Source organism: Beta vulgaris, chromosome 9 (genome assembly GCF_026745355.1).
Source record: "Beta vulgaris subsp. vulgaris cultivar EL10 chromosome 9, EL10.2, whole genome shotgun sequence".
Lineage (NCBI taxonomy): Eukaryota > Viridiplantae > Streptophyta > Magnoliopsida > Caryophyllales > Amaranthaceae > Beta > Beta vulgaris.
Window position 1 is genome coordinate 50523856 of NC_079210.1, and position 24137 is coordinate 50547992.

Genomic DNA, 24137 nt, shown 5'->3' on the forward strand with positions numbered 1-24137 from the left:
TCTCCATTTTCGTCTGTTCTGAAGTTTTTAAAGGGGCTTTCTTCTGAAACATGGTGTATTTCAGTAATTTGCTCTTATTAATCCTAGAGTTTCTTGTTTGGGAGTTTATGGATTTAAACGGTGTTATAGCCCTTGAGGCTGTGAAAAGGCAACGAGTCCTTTCATATTTCCGTGTTCTGTTTCGGGGTGAGAAGAAGACCTACTAGACCAGCACCTCTTACAGTTCATGACCGCAAAGTCACAACTCCTCCTTTACAACTAGTTCAAGTACTACTTAATTGGGAATTTGTGACAAAATTACATTCGTAAGAGAATATCTTTCCACACAGCTCAATGCATCAAATGGTGCCAGTAACACAATCTATTTTTACAATTTAAGGAACATCATTTTACAGTAACTTTTAGTTTCTATATGCAAGTTTAGTGAATCTTTCAGGCAACAAAAAGATAGGTAGGTTCATCTGCTCTGATATTATTATATACAGTGTATCAGACGTTGTTCCCAAATTCATTGCTCCTCAGTTTCTGAATCTGAATATGGGGGACATGACCCATCATCTACATTGGCGAATGGGTCATACATAGGTGAACTTGGATCTGTGCATCCAGGTACAAGGTCCAAATTGCAACGGTCACCCTGCATGAAAATGCAGTTGATTATCAGCTGAAGTTCGAACTTTCACTGTCATACAAGATAGGGCTAAGAAATGAACTACTACTTACCCCTTCCACTGTCAGATTCGCGATGATGGCACACCTTGTGATGACAATGCTTGTGTCTGGGAAGATTGCCCTGTCACAAGCACCCTCTTTGCTCAACTCTTCTGCTAGGCCCTGTGTGGTTCAAGAAATCAATCGGAAACATCTTCTGGTGCATAATTATAATTGTTAAAGCTGCAACCCAAACTTATGTCTTCCAGCTTTAAGCTTGACCAGTTATACTATGAAAAAACTACAGAGATCTAAATGTAAAATAGGAAAGTGGCAGATCCTACTTTAAGTGAAATAAATTTCCCCTGCAGACTTGTATTTTAAACATTCAGATACGTAAAATTTAGATACATAGCTGTTCTACCCCCTCCTTGTTCTGAACAGAACAGAACAATGATGATTAGCTGCAGCAGAAACAGAGGTTGATGGTTACCTCATTAAGAACACTGATTGGTTTGTTTTGTAAAGACTTGGGAATTTGAAACTGCAGTCTGTAAGGACCATCCCATTCCGAACCGTTGGTGAAAGAAAATATCAAGTTCATAGCTGACAATAGCACCATAGTGAAATAATCAGCAAGAATTATCCAAAGCTCATGAGAAGGCAAGTGAATCTATGTTACTCGGACTCTTCATTTTATCTTAGGTACCCGTGTTAGATCTATGCTTAGTCAGACGCTTGTACACAGACATTTGCCTGATACGAGTACCCATCTCCGAGTAACATAGAGATAAGCTGGTGAAATTAATTACTAACCATGCTTAGGGATGCATATTTGAATAGTATAGATCGGGGGATCAACTTTGCCTCTTTCTTTCTTGAGCATTGCTCTTGGCTCACCACCACACATAATTGGCTGGTTAAAGCCACCTGCGAAATCAAATCAGTGTACAAACATTATAGCGAGTTCAATGATTAATCTGAAGATTCTCAGAATATCTCGAATTTAAAAGAAAGTACCATTGAAACCAATTCCAAAGTCTTCATTAGGTTCAAGATTAACAGCAGCTGGATTGTAAAAAATTCTGAGTCTTTCACCCTACCAGTTCACAACTGCATTTGTTAGGTGAATGATCCAGTGTAGAATTGAGGAGCAATGTAGGAAATCAGATATGTACCGCGGTTGGAGGTAAGCCATTCATGGTTTTCCAATACACAGGAGCAGTTCCAAACTCAAACTCAGCCCATGTAGGCAACACAAACCTACATAGAGAGAAATTCGAAATAGAAATATACATTATCAGGCTGCTGTAGTTAGTCATCCAGAAAGAAAGCATCCCCCATATGAACAAAATATAAACTTTATTTTGCAGCATTTTGTTAGAGGTGACAAACGGGTGGATTGTATCAACTTCGTGTCGAATTGACCGGTTAATGAGATTGACTCTCTAAGAGCAATTGTCAATCGGAAAACAACTCATTTATTGAAGCGATCCATCAAAAACACATATACTAACCAAATAAATTAGTGCGATTGTATTGAACATATTAATGGTATTGATAATAGCCTAGCAAATACTTTGCAAGTAACGAGGTGTCGTGTTGGCTATCAGGTTTGTATTTAAAAGTTCGACCCTAATCCAACCCTTTCAATACATGGGTTGTGTTGGATTAACCCACTTTAACAAAACATCAATCAAACCCGCTAAATTGATGCTGGTTCAAGTTCAGTTATTAGATCATGTCAGATTTTTCTACCTCTACATCTGTATCATGCAATATCTAAAAGAAAAAAAAAGGTACAACAAAAAGCTATACATACTCTTTCACTTCATCTTTAGGATTCGTAGCAATAACAGCAGTAGCTCTAACTTGCCGGTCTCTTATGCTAATAACTCTACCTCTTGTTAAAGGATGCTCCCACAGTGGACTAGTGATCAAATTATTACCTGCATTTCAGAACTATGGTTTAAATCTTCAGCATTTTATGGTGCGATAGGCCCACATGAGAAATATGCCCAATTACTCTCCTAGATAAACATGGAAAGAATCAAGTGACATATTTGTAATAAAATTGATAATACTATGCATTCGAAATCATAGTAAGAAAAACAAAAATTCTTGGGTGTAATTGTTATGATGTAACAATCTATAAACTACCGCATTTTTTGTAAAAAAAATTCAAATGACATGAAATAAATAACAAAATGACATGAAATTCATGCCGATATTTGTATAGTCCATGTCATATATTGTTGTTGACATGTACATCTAAACAATCATAGTATTGAGCTGTGAAAGATTGAGGTGTTGTGAAAGATAGGTCACAGGTTCGATTTTCCTTCCCCTTTTTTGTACTTTGTACTGCCTTCATGGTTCATATGGATCAGAAAAAAAAAATCATAGTATTGATGGTTGAGAATCTACAGTCGTAGATGTTGAATATGCAATCGCAAAGTGGATTCTAGCTAAAGGTATTACGAACTGAAGTATATATGGATTCCAAAGAAGCAGTCAAGATACGCTATTTTAGTCCTATCATTGTAGCAACTCCATTTTTGTTTGGCATAAATGATGGAAAATTTTGCAATCAACATCTATGCCAAATCATGCTTAAATTAATAATTAGTATACACAGAAGTTAAAGAGAATCAGTATTAATCACCTAGAAACAAAGTGTTGGTTGCGCCATTGCTAAGTGGAATACGCTGCTTTGATGATGCAAAAATTGTTGTAGCTGTTGTTGCTGCCATTGTTTACACAACTTGGACCTTTCTGCTCAAATTTACTGGCTATCTAGTTTACAGATCGATCACTTCAGTTCATTACTTTGGCAAGACATATAAAAGGGTATTATTACTAGCAATATAGCAACAATAAATGGAGAAACTTTTGGATAAGAGAGTAAGAAAGAACCACACAAAAACAGGCAAAAATATCTGCTCCAAATGACGAACATCAAGACAAAAAAGTCAATGTTAGTTTGTGATATATGTGCATTGTGATAGCCCCCCAGGAAAAAAATCTGAAAAATTAGTGTGGAATATCTCCAAGTATGAATGGATAGCATGGAACAGGAAATTCAGATGGTGGTAAAAGACAAGGGTACAAGTACAACTTGTCAAAACAGTCTTTTATACTTCCTCCGTTTCGTTTTAAATGCAACAAAGGTGTATTATTTGTGAGATATAAAATATTCATTTGTTGCATCTAAAACGAAACGGAGGAAGTATATTTTATTTAGGATAACGCTTGGATTAAGGGTAATGTATTAAGAGGATAATAAAAGTAAACTAAGGAAATTAAGGTGGTTAGAGGCGATTATGAAAGGAAAGAAGAAGTGATTAAGAGGATAAGTTATAGTGTTGGTAGGAAGAAATGGGAATAAGGAGGGTACTGTTAGTCTGTTACTGTTACCCTTAATATGCAGAGGCATAGTATAGGAGGGGAAGGTGAGAGCCTTGAACTTGTGGATTTTGAAATTTATCTGATAAAACTTGTTGAATTTTTTGAAAAATAGGCTAAAGATTCAATTACTTGATTCACCTGAAGATATGAAACAATATTTTGGTCACTTCTAAAAACATACTGGTTTCACCTGAGCATGTGGATCATAAATGTTCAACTTACTAAGAAGAAAGTCGTATCGCTTCTTGTGCAATACTTTATTCACAAACTGAATAATATAGGAGGGTGTCAGACGACCATTATGAATAGCATCACTCACAATTCACAAAGTGACCATCAATCACAATATGCTATACCAGCACAATGATATTTTTTTTGGGATCCCCTTTCGTGAACCCGTGATAAGATGAGATTTCTTTGGGCTGCCCTCGCACAGGGCCAATCATCCAGAGGCCCAACAAGCTCCAACCCTCTCCCCAACAATATTGAAATTTTGCTTCTACCGAAATTTGAACCTCCATATGGGAGATAAGAAGCCATACCATTGAACCTAAGAGTCCTTAGTACCAGCACATTGATATAACCCAATGCAAATATGACCAAAATCTTGAGATGTCCCAGTTAAAACCTGACTCGAGTATCTGAATTGACACCTCTAGTAATTCAACAATTTCCATTACACAACAATGTGTACATATACCAAAACGAAATGTGAAAGCTTCAACAAGAAGAAAATGAAGAATGGGTACAAAACAAAATAAGACATTTCTAACTCAAATGAAAGTGTACATATGAGTCGAAAATTATATAAGTATAATGTACAATAAATTTATTTTCAGAATTCAAATAACATGCCTTATCAATCTTTGTATTTATTTGTAGCACCTACGATTTATGTATATCCTTATCAATCCACGTTAGACCACCTAAGATCTCTCTCAAAAATTGCGGCCACTAAAACTTTACCACCCTTCTTCACAAAAAAATACAAATTCTTTCAAACAAAAATGATGAAATATACCCCAATAAAATCAAACATAATCACAAAATCTTAAGTCACAAAAACACCCATTTTCATGGCTCTCATTGCATCAACCTCAAACTCCAAACTAAACCCATCTCTCATTTGCTTATTCTCTCAAAATAAACCACAAACTACAACTCTATGCTTCAAACCAAAACTACCCATAATCTCAAAAAATAGCACATTAAAGCGCATAACACTAACTATTCATCCCTTCATTTGCAAGTATGGGGATTCATCAAATACCCAAAATGAGGCTAGAAGTAAAAGAACTCGAATTTCGGCGATTTCGACACCAGGATTGGAATCATATTCCCATAGGATTTGGTGGTCTGATGTTGTAGTTAAGAATCCAAAAAATGTGTTTGTGGATGGAAAATGGGATTCTATATCTGTCCCAAATTTATGTGCTGCAGTAGGAATGCATGTGTTGGCTGTTTTTGCACCATTTACATTCAATTGGGGTGCATTTTGGGTGGCTATAGTTCTGTATTTGGCAACAGGGTGTTTGGGCATTACTCTTTCATATCACAGGAATTTGTCTCACAGGAGTTTTAAACTACCAAAATGGCTCGAGTACTTCTTTGCTTATTGCGGAGCTTTAGCCCTTCAGGTTGGTTAATTATTCTGTTACATTACCTTAAGTTACGCCATATTCTTTTGGACTTATTTTTTAAAAAAAATTCAATCTAGTTAAATTTTGTTTAGTCTGATTTAGCTTCAATGCTTCATTATGATCAAATTTAGTTTAGTCAAATTCTTAATTAATCCTTTACATAATTTTGGTCCTATTACGTGGACTAATCTCCTGCGGGAGTTTACATGAGTACCTCAAAGGACAGGAACCCTCCCAGTTGGAATTTTTTCCACACCAATGCTCGAATCCGAGACCTTGATTAAGGAACGAGAGGCCCTTAACCACTCACGCCAACTCCAGTTGGTATTAATTATTAATCCTTCATATATGATCACACAGATAGTCACATTGCTATATAAGTAGTTTTTATTATGTACAGTATTTGATTATTTTAGTTATTTTATCGAAAATATACATTAAAACGAATTCAAATATTATTTAAAAGGATCGGAATAGCTTTTATATTAGATATTAACAAATAGTAAAAAATATGAACGAGATAAAGTATGTAAATAATGTAAGAGCGAGAGTTTACCAACTAAAAATATGGAGGGAATGAAGTATGATAGAGGTACCATTCCTCATCATACTGAGATAATTGAAAAAGTTGAAAGGATAATTTGGATTTTAAACTCGAAATGGAAAGGAAAGGATAATTACACTCTAATTTGGTTTTGGTTTTAGTTATACTATTACTGAAAATTATTTTTACAGTATGAATTATTTGGTTAATGACTTCACAATTTTGATTTTTATTGTTGTCTTTAATTTGATTATTGGAATTAAAATGCAGGGGAATCCAATTGATTGGGTGAGTACACACAGGTATCACCATCAATTTTGTGATTCTGAGCAAGACCCACATAGTCCACTTGAAGGATTTTGGTTCAGCCACATGAATTGGATGTTTGATGCAAACATTGTTACTGAAAGGGTAATTTACTAATTTTCCACTTCTACTATGCCAAAATTTGTTTGGAATATGTCTAGTGACTAGTAGTAGTACATTTCATTCGTTGAAAATGATTGTTTTATAAAAAAAATTCTAAACAAGTAAGGATCATTTCGGTATTACTATAGTTTTCAGTTTTTTGGTTTTTTGATTTTCAAAGTTATATGATATATATCTCATAATGAATAAAAAATTAGTTAAATTTATTGGAAACATGATGATTTTGAAAACTGACAACTAAAAAGTGAAAACCACTTTTCTGGTTTCCTGTTTTCGGCTTTCTAGTTTTCGAAAAAAAAACTGAAAACTGAAAACAAAACGATAATGAACGAGCCCTAATATATTTTTTCTGAAAACACTACTATTTATTAGCTAAACTGTTTTATTTACTACCAGTTTCTCATCATTTTTTTCCAAATAAGGGGGGAAAGGTGATAATTATATTATCCTCAAAATTGTATTATGATAATCATTGAATTAAAATCAGAATAATTGAAGTGTGGCCGGAGTCATTTAATCGCGATAAATCTTTAACATGAGATATAAAAGTTGTGGAAGAATTTTCCTTCCCTATAAATTGAAATTATATTGGTTTAAAGTACAGTATAACACTTGGTCAATTGTTCAATTGGCTAGCTGGTTTCAAAAGAAACATCTTTTACCATATATATATGACAATTGTTAATTACTTGATACGTAAATAAAATAACGACTCACCTTCATAGGTAGCTACACTTTATTTCAATAACATATAAATTATACAATGTACATAATATTCTTAAGTATCCACTATTACTTTAATAACTCTTGCTTTAAGATTATTAGATTTTTTAAAACAAATTTAGGTTATTTATCCTTTATCTTGCAGTGTGGTGAGCCCAACAATGTAGGAGACCTAGAGAAGCAACCTTTCTACAGGTTTTTGAGAAGCTCATACATTTTGCACCCACTTATTCTTGGAGGACTACTTTACGCTTTTGGAGGATTTCCCTACCTTGTGTGGGGGATGGTAAGCATCCCACATTTCCACCATATGTGATGTTGAGCATTTGAGCAATTTTTCTCATATCTAATGTGAATTGCGAGGGCCAACTTTAGTAGCTTTTCGTTTTATTAGCACATGTTTTGCATGAATCAATCCCATCTAGTGGTCGGAGATTTTACATGCATGTTAGTGGAATTTCCTAGTGCCTAGCTCACACACTTTAATTATACAAACTTTTTTCTAATCATAGTGCAGGTTACCTGTATTACACGTTACAAGTTTAAACCGGCCTTTACAATCAAATAAACAATATATTTTTATTAAGGTAATAAATATGTCACTCAAAGAAGAGTCGTTTGTGATAGGGACTCAGATACATACTAAGTATTGAGATTTGCTTTAATTATGATTAGGTGTGATAGTACTTTCAACAAGAGGCGAATTCTAAGTTTGATATTAAGTTTTCCGTTTTTAGTAACTTTTGGTATGAAGAAAATTCTTACTATTCATAGTATATGTAAATATAACAATCTTTTTTTAAGCCTAAGGAAAAAAATCATGGTGATGTAGGGAGTAAGGACTGCATGGGTATATCACATAACTTGGTTCGTGAACTCAGCTAGTCATGTATGGGGAACTCAAGATTGGAATACCGGTGATTTGTCAAGAAATAATTGGTAATATTCTGAATCCTTTGCCTCAAGTTATTACCATCTCAAACTATACTACTATACTCCTATAATCTGATTTTATAACTATTCGATTGTATTTTATTTTCTATTTAGGGTATGTTCTGTACAACTTATTTTGTCTTATCTTATACTTATTTTATCTTATAAGATCTTATAAAATCTTATTTGATATGATCTTATCTTATTTTTTTCTGAAATGAGTGAAGATAAGTTATCAGAATATCTGATCTGATTTGATCTGATCTTGTAAGATCTTATATAAGTTAAAATAAGTTGAACAGAACGGACTCTTAGCAATTACACTTGCCCTCCTTAATGCCTGATTTTATAAACTAAAATGTGATGTCAGGTGGGTAGCATTGCTTTCATTTGGGGAAGGTTGGCACAACAATCATCATGCTTTTGAATACTCTGCTAGGCATGGCTTAAAATGGTGGCAAATTGATATGACTTGGTATACCATAAGATTTCTTCAAGTTATTGGCTTGGCCAAAGATGTCAAGCTTCCTACTGAGGTTCAAAAACAACGTTTAGCATTTAAACACGAGGATATAACAACTTAATAGAGGGAACCATGAGCACATCTTGATATCAAGATGTATTAAGTTAGTCTTAATACTCTTCATTCGGGTTTATAATCACATTAATTAATAGAGTCGAACAGTGCAATAATATATTGAAACTACTATTGTGTTCCCTTAGAAAAAGAAATTACTATTGTGAGAACAAAATTTGAATAGAGGTAGTATAAGGTAATAAATTTGTGTTACTTGCTATAGAGACATGTAAAACGGCGTCATATTTTGAACCTTAATCTCCTTGGTGTGAAGCTTGGTTATTCCCTCTCGTTACGGCCTTACATAACATGTGTGAGCAATCGTACAGCTGACTAATAATTCTTCCCTCTGTTTTTTAATATTTGTTGTGTTTTGTATTTTATGAACTTCTTTGCTTGATCTATTACTTGTATTGTTATATTTTTATCAATATATTCTCTATTTCTCTCTCCTAGCACATGAGTTTTTTTATCTCTCTCCTCTCCAATAGGTCCTTGAAATTATGAATTTTATGCTCCGAACTTTGCATGCCAAATATTGAGAGCGTCTTTGTAAATATATTGGCGGATTGTGAATTGTGGTGAAAATCTCAAAGCATAATAGATTCTTAGTTTAGACGTAGGGGATGTAAATGAGATGAGGCAACTCGCGAGTTACTCGAGATCGATTCGGTCAAAACTCGATTCAAATTAGTTAGTTTGAACTGAACTCAAGACTAGTTGAGTTGAATTAACTCGATACTCGACTCCAAAACTCATGAGAAGCTTGAATATCCAATTATCTATAGCAAAATTTCTAATTTCAACATATTTCATACCTTAGGATTGCTTTTAAAATGAGGTATTTGCAAGCTACTTGAGATACACTCGGTCGAATAAAGTCGACTTGTCAGAGCTCGGTCAAAACTCGATTCGAGTGAGCTCGATTCAAAATACTAAAGGCTCAATTCAAGCTAGCTTAAACTCGAAATCGATTCGCATCATTTAGACCCCTACTTAGACGTAGCTTCTATTACGTACATCCAACAGCGTGCTCATTATTGCCCAAAAAAGCGTTCTTGTTAATTTGCTCATTTTAATTTTCTATATACTAACATTTATTTTCATATATTAGTAAAAGTTATTATCTAGGTGGAATATGAGACAAGCATAAAAACTCAAAGTAATGCATAATGACATTATTTTACTCCATTTTTTAAAAATTTAAAATACTATTTTTATAATTAAATACACTAATACTCCTGCTTTTTATTGATATTTCGATGCTACTTGAAATCTTGTCACTATATAAAATTACATATAATCTTCTAAATATGTTTAATATATAAGAAAAAAATATAATCATGTGTGGTTATTCGACTCGTCTCAACGAGTACTTTAATAATGGCAGATTATTTCTCTTTGTGCATATATACAACATCTAATGCCCTAATGAGAGAAAAAGAAATATAAGTCAAATTCATAATTGCCCCCCAAAAAAAAAAGACAAAGTCATCAACAATTCTACAAAATACGTGGACAGTCTCAACCTGAAAAAACTTTATCTACCCAGTAGGTCAACAACCCACTACTAATAGAAATAAATAAATAGTGGAATCTAAGTATCCAACTCATCAGTTCTAATATTTTTTAATACTCTATCTCTAGTAACTACCCACCGAATAGATGTAGCATTGTCCGTCTCAACCAAATGCTCTCAAAAATGTGAAGCCTACTATAATTAACATCATCGACAACTTGCACTAACTTACAAGGAAAGCACTCTCAATTAGTTGGTCACAGAAGAGTTTAATTATAATTTTTCTAAAAGGATGTACCATCGTGGAAGAACCAACATAGTTGTTTTCTTGTACGCAAACTGATGATAGTGTATTAGTGTAATACTTATTACTTAGGCTTAAATATCCGGAATACGCATTTTATTCTGAAATTTCAGAATATATCAGAAAATTAATGAAAGAATCACGCTATGACTTGTTTATGAGTATCTTATAAACCAAACCCTCAATTCTAATTCTATTAATTATATCAAATTAAGTAGTTCGATGATTGATTTATCCCATTTGGAATAGACTGTATGCCAACCTACTCGAAGATTATATGGATCAACATCAAAGATTTTGTGAACTCAAATACTTCAAATATGTAACACGAATATGTTTGTTATTTAACATCTACTATTATATTTTTTACAAAATAAGTAATGATTGATGTAGCTTGTCGGATAGTGTGTATCCAAAAAAAAAAAAAAAAAAAAAAAAAAAATTTGCTTATAATAATTAGCATTATGTTTACATTAGTAGGCTTGATCAACATGAACCGAATAAAGTCAAAGATTACAAAATAAATGTAACATAAATTTGAAACTAATTATAACACTCCTTTATTGTCTAATTATATATTGCTAAAACCTTTTCCAAGTAGGTCCAATGATTTCACATTTTCACATAGTCTTATTTAGTTGATGATTACTTTGACTATGCCAAGTTCACGTTGTCTATTTAGCTAGATGATATAATTGAACATGAAAAACTTAAAACACTTATTTATAGGTACAAGAAAAGAATGTATACTTATGACTGAAGAGCCTTTTAAAATCAATTAGTAATAGGAAGAGTAGTGGTGTCAATTGAGTTGAGAAGTTCACGAGCAACTCCAACTCGACTCGGTCTAAGCTCAACTCGAGTTAGCTCGAGCTCGCTTGATTGAGCTCAAAACTCGATAACCTTGCAGGCAACTCAATTGTTTTCAATTAATTTTCTCTCTGAATTAATACATCAATGGAAAAAAAAATGTAAGAAAAAAAAGAAGATATAATAATGAAATTCCTAGAATTAGGTGAACCGGAAATCGGCTCGACTCGAACCTTAGCGAGCACGAGTCAAGCAAGCATCTGCTCATGATCGACTCGCTTGATTAGCACATTTAAGAAAGAGTAACTCCTCAAGTTACGTCATTTATATCTCTCCTCGTGTTTAATGTGGGACACCACTTATACAATCTTTATCATACAACCAAGTGTACTTTGAGCACGATAAATCCAAGGCTATTTTTTTGCTCATTTGCTTTTTTGGAGCTCTCACTATCTCATTCAAAGGTTCCAAATGAGCAAAAAATAACATTAGATGTATCATGCACATGGTACACTCAGATATATAATAAATACACTCCAACACTTATACTCACATAACATATACTTTGGTATTGGGATTTCAACAAGCCCAAAAAAACGAAAACAATCTCGTGTTAAACTCTTCTCACAATAATATCTAATTATTTTTTTTAGGGAAGTGCTAGAAAGTTCAACCTTGTCAACTCATTTTTTTAAAATAATTTTAGACAACGTCTACCAATTCACGTTTTTTTGTATTAACGGGGTTGTCAATTCACGTTAACCTCAGCTTTCTTCTTTCTCAATAGAAAAAGATTGCGGCCAAATAATGTCACGCTATAAAATAAAACCCAACACAATCACAATTCTTAATCATAATAATACCCATTCCTTGTCTCTTCACAATAAAGAAAAGAAATCACGTTATTCATGGCAACACCGGAATCGGAATCGGAATCGTATTCCCATAGCATTTGGCGTTCAGATGTTGTAGTAAAGAACCCAAAGAACGTGTTTATGCAAGGGAAATGGGATTCCTTGGCAATTGGAACTTTAAGTGGTGTGTTGATGATGCATGTTTTGGCTTTGTTTGCACCATTTACATTCAATTGGGGTGCATTTCGTGTGGCTATAGTTCTATACTTAGTCACTGCATTGTTGGGAATTTGTCTTTCATATCACCGTAATTTGACGCACAAAAGTTTCAAGCTACCAAAATGGCTCGAGTACTTGTTTGCTTATTGTGGCGCTTTAGCTCTTCAGGTTGGTTACTTATTATACTATGGAGCCTTGCTCAATTAAAAAAAAAGTACTCTTCTCCTCTGAGATAGGGTTTAGCCCCCAGCACCTCTGGCTAGTCTCACCGTCTCGACGGTCTCGCCGGCCACCATGGCTGACGACCTAGCCGAAAAATATTCCAAATTAAACATAGAAGAAGATGAGAACGCTGTTATTGACCTTGGTAGTGATGCTACTGGAACCCTAGACGCGAAAACGTCTCTGATGCTTGTTGGAAAAATTGTTTCGGAAAGAACGGTGAATCTTGACGCCCTACGACGGACTATGAACCAGATCTGGGCTTTGAATAGGAGTATGATAATCCGTTCGATTGGTGTGAATATGTTTGTTTTTCAATTTTTTCATTGGAAAGACAAGGAGAAGATTCTTGCAGGGCGTCCGTGGTGTTTCGATCAGAAGTTGTTGTTACTAGAGGAAGTTCGAGGCAATGAACAACCGTCACAAGTTGTCATTGATTCGTCACCGTTCTGGGTGCGAATTTATAATATGCCTTTCAACTGTCGATCTAAGACAGAAGTTTCAGCCATCGCGAGTTCCCTTGGACACGTGCTTGATATTGACATTGATGATCTGGGGCTGGAGAAATTTTGTCGTGTGAAGGTCTTGCTAAATGTCTACAAACCGTTACGAAGGAAACAGAAGATTAGAAGGAAGGATGGTGAGGTATCTTCGATTGAATATAAGTATGAAAGATTACCCAATTTTTGTTTTCGTTGTGGAGTTATGGGACATAGTGATAAGGATTGCCATAATGATGCATATGATGAGGATGACCAGGAGTTAGGGTGGGGGACATGGTTGAAGGCCTCCCCTCTCAAGGGGCGAATAAGAGATAAGGAAGAAGTGGTGGCAATTACCACTAGGAGGAAGGCTCTTTTTGTGATCAAAGAAACTGGAGGTATTGAGGGACAACAAGAAAAACCCAAAAATTCTCACTCTTCTAGTGCTGGACCCGTGGCAGTGAATGTGCCCCTTAAATCCATTCCCATAAATAATGAGTTGCATGAGAGTGGAGCTGAGATAGTGCAAATTGATGATGTCACAGGGGACAAACCAATCAATGTTGGTAGGGACACTATGGGGGCTTTGTCTCCTTGTCTCACGCATGGGATTAATGATGTGTGTGGTGGGTCTTCCACTCACATTAATGAGCAGGTTGACTCTCCTGCAAAACATGTGGAGCAGGTGGTGCATCAAGAGGATATGATTCCTTTATTTAATATGGGGTTGGCTCCAGCTCCATCAAAAGGCAGAAAAGGCAGGAAAAAAGGTATGCATGGCCACTTTTCTTCCCCTATATCTACTGCAGTTAGTCCCATGGAAGGCATTGATGCTAGTGCTGCGATTTTATGTCCTCTGTCTGCTGATAATATTGGGGAGGTTGGAATTGAATTATCTGGGAAGCGAAAGGCTATTAGGGACGAGAATATGGATGTTGTAGAAGGGGGTAGGGTGGAGACAAAAAAACACAAGGTGACTTTACAGGATCAGGAGATGATTCAAGTAGCGGAGGTTGGTCATCACCAACCCCGCGAAGAGCAATGAAAATATTGAGTTGGAACTGTCAGGGCCTGGGCAACCCTTGGACAGTTAATGCTCTTCATTCGATATGTTGGAGAGATAGGCCTGATCTTGTCTTCCTTATGGAGACAATGATTGATGACAAGACGTTGGAGAAAGTTCGAAATAGATGTGGTTTCACTAATGGATTATGTTTGAGTAGTGTGGGAAATTCTGGTGGTCTGGGAATGTGGTGGCGTAATGTGGATGTTCGTGTAAAGTCATTCTCTCCTCATCATATTCATGGGGAGATTTTTGATGAGAACAATGTTTCTATCTGGAATGCTATTGGGATATATGGATGGCCCGAGGCGGGTAACAAATTTTTGACTTGGCATATGCTACGACAACTTAAACAACAATGTGACTCACCTCTTCTTTTTTTCGGGGATTTTAATGAGATAACTAGCAATGAGGAGAAACTGGGGGGTGCAACTCGGAGTGAACGGATGATGGATGGATTTCGAGAAGCTATTGATGATTGTGGTGTCCGTGACTTAGGTTTTAAGGGGTGTTGGTATACATGGCAGCGGGGGAATTCGCCTTCCACTCTTGTGCAGGAACGATTGGACCGAATGCTTGCTGTTGAGGAATGGTGCAACTTATTCCCTTCATGGGAAGTACTTCATTTACCACGGTATCGTTCAGACCATGCTCCTCTCTTGTTGAAAACTGGTATTAATGACGTGTTTAGAAGGGGTAATAAGCTTTTTAAGTTCGAAGCGTTATGGCTCTCGAAGGAGGAATGTGGCACTGTGGTGGAGGACGCGTGGAGGGAGGGAAGTGGAGAGGTGCTTTGGCGGCGGTTGGAGAATGTTGCTGGTAAGTTAAATTCTTGGGCTCTTAAAACTTTTGGCCAATTGAAGAAGCGCAAGAAGGATGCGCTGAGTAAGCTTAATAGTCTCCAACAACAACCGATGGATGCTGTTACTATGGCGCAATGTGAGTCGATGTCGAGTGAACTGGATGAGGTTCACAAACTTGAAGAATCCTATTGGCATGCACGTGCGAGAACGAATGCACTGAGGGATGGTGATAAAAATACGGCGTATTTTCACCACAAAGCGAGTCAGCGAAAGAAACAAAATTTCATAGGGGGACTTTTTGATGCTTCGGGAGTGTGGAAGGAGGAAAGGCAGGATATAGGCTCGGTTGTTGAAGAATACTTCGCTGGTTTGTTTGCCACGTCTGAACCGGAAAGTTTTGATGAGGCTATTGCGGGGCTGAGTAGGTGTGTGACGAGGGAAATGAATGAGATGTTGTGTGCAGGTCCGACGGGGGAGGAGGTGCGCAATGCTCTATTTTCCATGCATCCGAACAAAGCACCAGGTATTGATGGGTTTCACGCTCTCTTTTATCAGAAGTTTTGGCATGTTCTGGGTAAAGATGTCATTGATTTTGTGCAAGATTGGTGGAGGGGCCGAGTTGATATTGGTGTTCTTAATCAAACTTGTATTGTGCTCATTCCCAAATGTGCTTCCCCGAAATCTATGACAGACTTTAGGCCGATAAGCTTATGTAATGTGCTTTACAAAATTCTCTCCAAAACGGTGGCAAATAAACTCAAAGTAATTCTGCCATCCATTATCTCCCCTAACCAGAGTGCTTTTGTTCCACAACGATTGATCACGGATAATGCATTAGTGGCCTTTGAGATTTTTCATGCTATGAAGAGATCCGAATCTAATAGAGAGGGCTTGTGTGCACTAAAACTTGATATGAGCAAAGCTTATGACAGAGTCGAATGGTGTTTTTTGGAGCGGGTGATGAGGAAGATGGGGTTCTGTGATGAGTGGATTGGGAAAATTATGGCATGCGTTTCATCTGTGGCTTTCACTTTCAAAATAAATGGGGGTGTGCAGGGGTCTCTTTCTCCATCTAGGGGTCTCCGTCAAGGGGATCCGATTTCCCCTTATTTATTTTTGTTGTGCGCTGACGCCTTTTCTACTCTTATTTCAAAGGCTGTTGAAGAAAATACTGTCCATGGTGCTAAGATATGTCGGGGGGCCCCGATGGTCTCACATCTTTTCTTTGCAGATGACAGTATACTGTTCTCGAAAGCTTCTGTGCAAGAATGCTCTATGGTGGCTGATATTATCAGTAAATACGAGAGAGCATCGGGTCAGAAAGTTAACTTAAGCAAAACAGAAGTGGTCTTTAGTAAGAATGTAGATAGGGGTCGTCGCAATGAAATTATACAGATACTTGGGGTGAAGGAAGTGGAGCGACATGACAAGTATTTGGGGTTGCCTACTGTTATCGGTAGATCGAAAAAAGCTACTTTTGCCTGCATTAAAGAGAGAGTATGGAAGAAGATTCAAGGGTGGAAGGAGAAACTATTGTCCCGGGCAGGAAAGGAAATTTTGATCAAAGCTGTTGTTCAAGCCATTCCTACTTACATGATGAGCGTATTTTGCTTTCCTACTAGCCTTGTTGACGAAATTCACTCATTGTTGGCACGTTTTTGGTGGGGTGCTAAGGCTGAGGAACGGAAGCTTCACTGGCATAGTTGGCAGTCCCTTTGCCTACCTAAGTCAATGGGAGGACTCGGTTTCCGAGATTTACACTGCTTCAATCAGGCTCTTCTAGCTAAACAGGCATGGCGGCTCTGCCAAGGCGAGTTCTCCCTGCTTCACTCGCTGTTAAAGGCTCGTTACTATAAAAATTCGGAGTGCCTGGATGCCAGGAGGGGCTACAATCCGAGTTTCACGTGGCGAAGTATTTGGGGTTCAAAATCTTTATTGCTTGAGGGTCTTAAATGGTGTGTTGGGGATGGAATGAGCATACGGGTTTGGGAGAGTGCATGGTTGTTGGGTGAGGGCAACCACCTTGTTCCTACTATGAAACCCGATAGTGATCCGGAATTACGAGTAAGCGACCTGATTGATTTTCAGGGTGGGGGGTGGAACGTCAGCTTGGTAAAACAAGTTTTTGTGGAAGATGAATGGGGGAGTATTCTTAACATTCCACTATCACGATTTTGGCCGAGGGATTCACTGTTCTGGTGGCCAGGCCGTGACGGGATGTTTACGGTTCGCTCCTGCTACTGGTTGGCTCGTCTTGGGCACTTACGGACCTGGGCTCTTCAGTTTGGCGCAAGGGAGACTGAGTTATGGCGTGATGTGTGGAGGGTGGAGGGTCCTCCGAAACTGAATCATTTTATTTGGAGGGCGTGCAAAGGCAGTTTGGCGGTCGCAGAACGGCTCGCTTCGCGCCATGTTGCGGTGTCTAGCCAATGTCCGGTTTGTGGTTGTGCGGAAGAATCTATCATACATGCCCTTTTCGAGTGCACTTATGCGCAGCAGCTATGGAGTGCGAGCGAATGGGGGTCACTGTTGCTCGAGGCCCCATCAACGTCATTTGCAGACCGGTTCGCATGGTTTAAGTCGCGTGGGGACGGGGAGGAGGTGCGAAGGTTTTGTGCATTGGCTTGGGCAGCGTGGTTCTGTAGAAATAAGTGTGTGTATGAGCACGAAAATTCGGATGCGGTGCGAATGGGCTGTAGTTTCGTGAAGCTGGTTTCGGACTACAAGGAGTACGCAGATAAGGTGTTTAATCCTCCGCGTGTGTCGAGTCCGCTGGTTTCGAGTTGGAGTCCTCCCATGGAGGGGTGGGTTAAACTCAATTTTGATGCTCATATAAGTGTTGCGGGTGAAGTGGGTCTTGGAGTGGTTTGTAGAAATCATCATGGTCAGATTATCGCTCTTGGTGTTAGGCGTGTGGTGGCTGAGTGGGAGGCGACTTTGGCTGAGGCAATGGGTGCCCGTTACGCTATGGAGCTGGCTGCTAGGCTGGGTTATGTGCGGGTATCTCTTGAGGGGGACTCGTTGCTTGTGGTAAACGCCGTCAAGGATAGGAGAGTAGGTGCTACTCCTCTTTTTCGTATTTTTTCTGATATTACTTTTTTAGCTGGTAGTTTGGAGTTTTTTTCTATTTCTCATGTTAGACGAGCGGGCAATGCTGTAGCCCATTTGTTAGCTCGTTGGGTGTGTCCCGCTGGGGATGAGATTGTATGGTTGGACTCGTTTCCCCCAAGTATCACTACTTTGGGGGCGATTGATTTGATTTAATATATTTGTGTTCGTGTTTCCCCTCAAAAAAAAATGGAGCCTTGCTCAATTGATCAACGTGACTTATCATTCACGGCACTTCAATCTTAACCACTAGGCCAAGACATTTTGGTTTTTGGTCGGCATGTTGTTAGATCTTTGAGTTATTCTTCATGGTGCTTTAATTCAATGTGTTGGGATGTTTTCAGGGAGATCCAATTGATTGGGTGAGCACACACAGGTTCCACCATCAATATTGTGATTCGGAGCAAGACCCACATAGTCCACATGAAGGATTTTGGTTCAGCCATATGATTTGGCTATTTGATTCTAGAGATCAACTCGAAAAGGTAATATGTTATTCTTTGCATATTTGTTTGGATATACTCATACATTTATATGCATTACTTTCTTATATCATTAAATACAATTTGCAATAGTATTATTTGAAGAATTTATGACATAATTATGCGTCAGATGATATAATTAATTCTTATTTATTACTTATATTTTAATTTTTAACTTTTTATATTCAACCTTAATGGTTGAATATATAATTTTCCAATTAGGTGTTTTGTGAAGTCGATAATTTCAAAGTCATATCCTTTTCTAAAGTCTTTTTTTTTTGTAAATTTTCCTTTTTTTCTTTTTCTTTTTAAACAATAACAAATAATAAATTTCAAATCTTTCCACCTTCCCTACTATCTTTGGGGATGTTTGGCAAATGGCTTTTTACTTGGTATTTGGATTTTGACTTTTTAGTTTGGTCAAACAACCAAAAATCATGTTTGGTTTGTGGCTTTTTTGTTGGCTTTTAAGCCACTTTTCAGCCAAAAGTCAAAAGCTACTTGGAGTAGTTTTTCCTCCTTGGCTGTTGACTTTTTAATAATAAGACTACAAATATACCTTATGGTATAAGTTAGATGAAAAAAACCAATGTCCATAATAGTCATTTTATAGTGTAACAGCCAACCGTCAAAGACAATTTTACCAAACATGTTTATAAAATAAAAATAATCAAACGGCCAACACAAACCACCAGTCAAATAAAACAGCCAACCGCTAATTACCAAATTAAACAAGGTCAAAAAAAATTATCACAATCTCTAGGTTTTCATTTTCCCTTCTATATACATTCTCCAAAATATACACACATGACACATATACTACTGCTGTTCAATTATATATACTTGGGAATTGAAGTATTTTGTCTTGTGTTCTTTATTGACTGCATTGTTTGTTTATTTCAATTCCCAATAAACTATGGGAGTGAGCGATGACCTTGAATGAGTAATATAACAACAATAAGGCTCATTGTATATTATCATGAAAACTTGGGAAATTTCTTTCCCTTCCTCTTTGAGAATGATTGAGAATTAAAAAAATAGTAATAATTGAGAATGAAGTTCTACATTACACTCCCATACTTTGAACAATTTTAATTACAATTTATTTATACAATTTATCAAATGCTCCGATGTCCCTTTATTAATACGATTTATTAAAAAATAGTAATAAAATTACACGTCATGCTCCCATAATTTGAACACTTTTAAAAACTAGTCAACTTAGTTGACTAACAATTTCTCACCATTATTTTGTCTATGGAAGGTGAAATGAGGATACTAATTACACTCATTGTGAAATCTAGAGCCCTAAGTTTAATGGAGTGAAATTAGATCTTTCACGGTCTGTTTGGTAATTGGTCATAAATGGTGGTAATGGAAATAAATTTGTGTGTAAATTTGTGAGAAATATCATCATTATCCATTCCTATGGTAATGCTAATTTATCCTAAAGTGTCCACTTTTCATTTTGAATTTTCATTCCCATCCAATACCACCTTGTAGGTGGTAATGAATGGTAATGAAAATTGCTTCCCCTTGGAGACAAAAACACAAGTTTATGGGTCAGATTGCTTGCCCATGGAGAAAAATACCTCCCCATGGAGATTTTAGGGGTGCTTCCCTAATAAAATTACACTTAAAATTGATTCCCATTACCGCATTTTATTAACGACTACCAAACGGGCTGTAAGTGTTTTCTCAAGAAGAGTTACAGAATCATAGTAAAAGTATACGGAAAAAAAATAAGGTGTTATATTACACTCCAAAACTATCATTTAAACCTCTCTTTTCTGATAATTATGAAGATTGCCTTTTTTTTCTGTTGGGGTCTAAATTTTGTTATGCGGTTGTTAGAAAAGTGAAGATGATATTATGATTAACAAAAAATATTAAAAAAAAAATTAATTTTAATATAAAAGTGGACCTAATTAATGGATTAAATTAGCTAGTAATTGAAAGAAATTAACCTAGTCACTATTGAACTAATTCTCTTTTTAATATTGAATTTACTACCATTGCCTGATTTTAATTTAAAATTAGACGGTTTCTTAAACGACAAACTCTATGATTAATTACTTAAATCACTCTTGGTTACAAATTGACTAGCTTCATAATTTTCTGATAGTAAGATTATTTTTGTTTACGCAGTGTGGTGAGCCAAATAATGTGGGAGATCTAGAGAAACAATTCTTTTACAGGTTTATGCGAAGCACATACATTTTGCACCCACTTGCTCTTGGAGGAGTACTCTATGCTTTTGGAGGATTTCCCTACCTCGTTTGGGGGATGGTAAGCAATAATAAGCATATTTGCAACCCACATAAATTACTCAAATAATATAATGATGTTATTTAGAAAAATATATTTAATACTTATTTGAAACTTTAAAGATGGCATGTATCAAAACCCTAATATTTAATCTTATGTTGTGCAATCCTTTTCATGTCAAATTTTCTATCTTTAGTAGTAGCTAGTTGTTTTAGTACATGAAATGCATGGGCAGCATGGCTCAATCGTCTCAAGTGGCTAGTGCCCTTTACGTTTACTTCTCAGGAATAATCAAAGACTAGTGAGATTCTAAAAATAAATTACTTGTCTTTACAAAAATAAATTAAGATCATTAAAAGCAGAGGCGGGGCAAATATAGGCAAAATTAATGGGCCCTGTACAATTTTTTTATTGGGCCTTCATTTGTAGTTCAAAAAAGATAAAAGTATAAGATTCGTATTTCCAGCTGGCTAATGACGACTATCTTCAAAAGTTTAAGTAACAAAACTTTGATGAATTTCATGTTCTCATTATTCCTTTTCCCTTACACTTTTACTACCGATCCAAATGCTTTGTTTTGTCTAATCTTCAAACAATCAAAAAATAAATATTTTTTCGAACCCTTATATTTTGGGGCCCTATTTCGTCGCCCTATTTGCATGGGCCAAGAACGATCCCTGATTAAAAGTTAATGTATTTCATCTATGTTAGACTGGCCTTATCTTGCAACATCTTTTAGGGAGAAGATTTAGAATATATATATCATGTTAAATAATAATTTTCTAGTCAAGTTCAAAAAATTAAAGAAAATCATGGTGATGCAGGGAGTAAGGACTACATGTGTATATCACATAACGTGGTTCGTGAATTCCGCAAGTCATATATGGGGAACTCAAGTCTGGAATACTGGAGATTTGTCAAAAAATAACTGGTAATATATTTGATTTTTTTATAACAATTTTTCTAATTATGAATGTGTATTTCTCCATAAAACACTTTGACTTGCCTTCACTAATTGATTTTGGGAACAAATTCATGTGATTTTTATTAGGTGGGTAGCATTGCTTTCATTTGGGGAAGGTTGGCACAACAATCATCATGCTTTTGGATACTCAGCTAGACATGGCCTAGAATGGTGGCAAGTTGATATGACTTGGTATATCATAAGGCTTCTTGATGTTATTGGTTTGGCTAAGGATGTCAGGCTACCTACGGAGGCTCATAAAGAACGCTTGGCCTTTAAAAATGAGTGAATAGCAACTTCATAAAAATTATGAGCACGTCTTGTTATAGGGATGTCTGGAGTTCCTGGATCCGTTCAAAATTAATATGTTGTCTAAGTTGATAATATCATTTGAAATTGAATTGCAACAACTAAATTTGCACAAAGGTACTTGTCAAAAAAAAAAATTGCACAAAGGTAGTTTAAATATATTGTAAATTATAAAATTTGTAATTGGAAACCCTAATATCCTTCACTTGAAGTTTAATTTATTGCCCGTTAATTGTTAGAGTAGAGCACACGTACATAGAGGATCTAATAAGAGTCCTCAAGGGCATGTGCACCAGCTAGAAAAGTATTTTTTTTTCTTTTCAAGTCAAATACATGTCATACTAGTAAAAAAAACAATTTCTAGCTAATTATTTGGTCATAATAAAAAGTTTGTTATGTGAATTGATCGAAAACTATATTTGATTTGTTTATATCATATTGTACTTGTTAAGATATATATTTTATTTTGATTTTATCTTATCTCTCTTAAATTCCTTTAATCATTCCTTTATAAGTTTCAATTAGCAATAAGTAACGAGTTGTATACTCGTATTGATACAAATTAGCAATAAGTAGTCAATAAGATTAACATTTTTCACAACGTTCCTAAATTTGTTTTCAAGTCATGAGTCGCCTTTGCTAAGGTTGATGCAATTGATGCATATGGAAAGGAGATGCAATATTGTCATCATAAGCCGGAATATGAATTTCTCTTAATCCTAAATTATACAAACTTATCTAAAAGATTAGGATTAAAATTATCCCTATTTATCTAAATTAATCAAAGTATTCGATAAATACATTAATCAGGAATATAGTATTGCATTGGAAATTAAAAATAACACATGACATGAAATCCAATAGTAAATAAATGGAAGGAGTACGATTTTTTTTTTTTTTACGGTAATTTTCGAGGTTTTTGATATCCCCCAAGCTTCATCAATTATAGTAATTGACCTCTAACAACTTTTTTCTTCAAGGTATACCTTTATTTACAAAGTTTTTTTATTTGCATTTTTAACAATTTGTTTTATATGTGATAGGTTGTCGTACACCCATCAAAAATAATTCATGCAAAACCTTCTAACAATGTAGTAGGATAAGTAGGGTTTAATCCACAGAGAGTTGGTCGTTTTATTTAGTTTATAAGGTATAAAGAAACTAAACAAGATCACAAATATTTGAATTAAAGTTCTAAACTAATCAAACTACGAAAATCAAACTAAAAAGGATCTAGGGTAATGGTTCACCCTGTTTACAACTATAATCTATCAAAATATCATCAATAGTTCAATCAATCAGATATCTAGAGCATAGGTTAATCCTTGGTAATGCATTAACGCTCTCAAATCAACATATGCTAGTACGGTCGCTCAACATACTCAAATTTGCTAATGGTAGGTAAGCCTCTAAAGAGTACTATCTCTCGATCTATAACTCAATATTAACAATAAAACACTAATTAATTAGAGAAAATCAAACCACGAATAAATATCAATCATTAACCATATCATATAAACATGGATTCCCAAACCCTAGAAATAAAAACTACTCTATCATGAAATAAATAATGAAATCTAAATCTACTACGAAAAGCATAATCAAATAAATCAAGGAAAGAAACTTATGGAACTAATGAATTAATGAAGAAGAATAATTACTAGGGTTTACAACTAGAAACTAGAGAGAAAGAGAGGAGAGGAAAACTAAAACCTATAATCCCCAAAAACAACGTGAGAAAGGGAGAGGAGAGAGAGAATGAAAACTAATCTAAATAATATTCAAAAACGACTAGGAAAGTCATTTACAAGATAAGAAAAGTCTT

General features: G+C 35.8%; 3 protein-coding genes across 3 annotated transcripts; 2 read left to right on the forward strand and 1 right to left on the reverse strand.

Moving 5' to 3' along the window:
- Positions 1–306: 306 nt before the first annotated feature.
- LOC104904553 (hypothetical protein) lies at positions 307–3596 on the reverse strand. The gene is made up of 8 exons (XM_010692830.4): positions 3317–3596; positions 2474–2600; positions 1830–1914; positions 1672–1750; positions 1468–1581; positions 1145–1257; positions 724–834; positions 307–637 (listed from the first exon to the last, which is right to left on the reverse strand). Exons 1-8 carry the CDS (start codon positions 3402–3404, stop codon positions 509–511), a joined length of 846 nt encoding a protein of 281 aa, XP_010691132.1. The 5' UTR covers positions 3405–3596; the 3' UTR covers positions 307–508.
- Positions 3597–4975: 1379 nt separating this feature from the next.
- Positions 4976–9360, forward strand: LOC104904554 (palmitoyl-monogalactosyldiacylglycerol delta-7 desaturase, chloroplastic). The gene is made up of 5 exons (XM_010692832.4): positions 4976–5696; positions 6514–6654; positions 7541–7681; positions 8228–8334; positions 8699–9360. The coding sequence occupies exons 1-5, from the start codon at positions 5136–5138 to the stop codon at positions 8910–8912; spliced, it is 1164 nt and encodes a 387-aa protein (XP_010691134.1). The 5' UTR covers positions 4976–5135; the 3' UTR covers positions 8913–9360.
- A 2971-nt stretch (positions 9361–12331) lies between these two features.
- Positions 12332–22743, forward strand: LOC104904555 (palmitoyl-monogalactosyldiacylglycerol delta-7 desaturase, chloroplastic). Its single transcript, XM_010692833.4, has 5 exons — positions 12332–12779; positions 18634–18774; positions 20920–21060; positions 21864–21970; positions 22091–22743. The coding sequence occupies exons 1-5, from the start codon at positions 12447–12449 to the stop codon at positions 22290–22292; spliced, it is 924 nt and encodes a 307-aa protein (XP_010691135.1). The 5' UTR covers positions 12332–12446; the 3' UTR covers positions 22293–22743.
- The last annotated feature ends 1394 nt before the right edge of the window (positions 22744–24137 follow it).

What these genes read in the sequence shown, in the direction of transcription:
- LOC104904553 (XM_010692830.4), bottom strand. Translation starts at nt 3,404, where the DNA reads ATGGCAGCAACAACAGCTACAACAATTTTTGCATCATCAAAGCAGCGT. An exon ending in CTTTGGAATTGGTTTCAATG is followed by an intron (nt 1,582 to 1,671) that starts GTACTTTCTTTT and finishes TTGATTTCGCAG; the next exon opens with GTGGCTTTAACCAGCCAATT. An exon ending in CAATCAGTGTTCTTAATGAG is followed by an intron (nt 835 to 1,144) that starts GTAACCATCAAC and finishes TGAACCACACAG; the next exon opens with GGCCTAGCAGAAGAGTTGAG.
- LOC104904554 (XM_010692832.4), top strand. Translation starts at nt 5,136, where the DNA reads ATGGCTCTCATTGCATCAACCTCAAACTCCAAACTAAACCCATCTCTC. An exon ending in GCGGAGCTTTAGCCCTTCAG is followed by an intron (nt 5,697 to 6,513) that starts GTTGGTTAATTA and finishes ATTAAAATGCAG; the next exon opens with GGGAATCCAATTGATTGGGT. An exon ending in CAAACATTGTTACTGAAAGG is followed by an intron (nt 6,655 to 7,540) that starts GTAATTTACTAA and finishes TTTATCTTGCAG; the next exon opens with TGTGGTGAGCCCAACAATGT.
- LOC104904555 (XM_010692833.4), top strand. Translation starts at nt 12,447, where the DNA reads ATGGCAACACCGGAATCGGAATCGGAATCGTATTCCCATAGCATTTGG. An exon ending in GTGGCGCTTTAGCTCTTCAG is followed by an intron (nt 12,780 to 18,633) that starts GTTGGTTACTTA and finishes GGATGTTTTCAG; the next exon opens with GGAGATCCAATTGATTGGGT. An exon ending in GATTTGTCAAAAAATAACTG is followed by an intron (nt 21,971 to 22,090) that starts GTAATATATTTG and finishes GATTTTTATTAG; the next exon opens with GTGGGTAGCATTGCTTTCAT.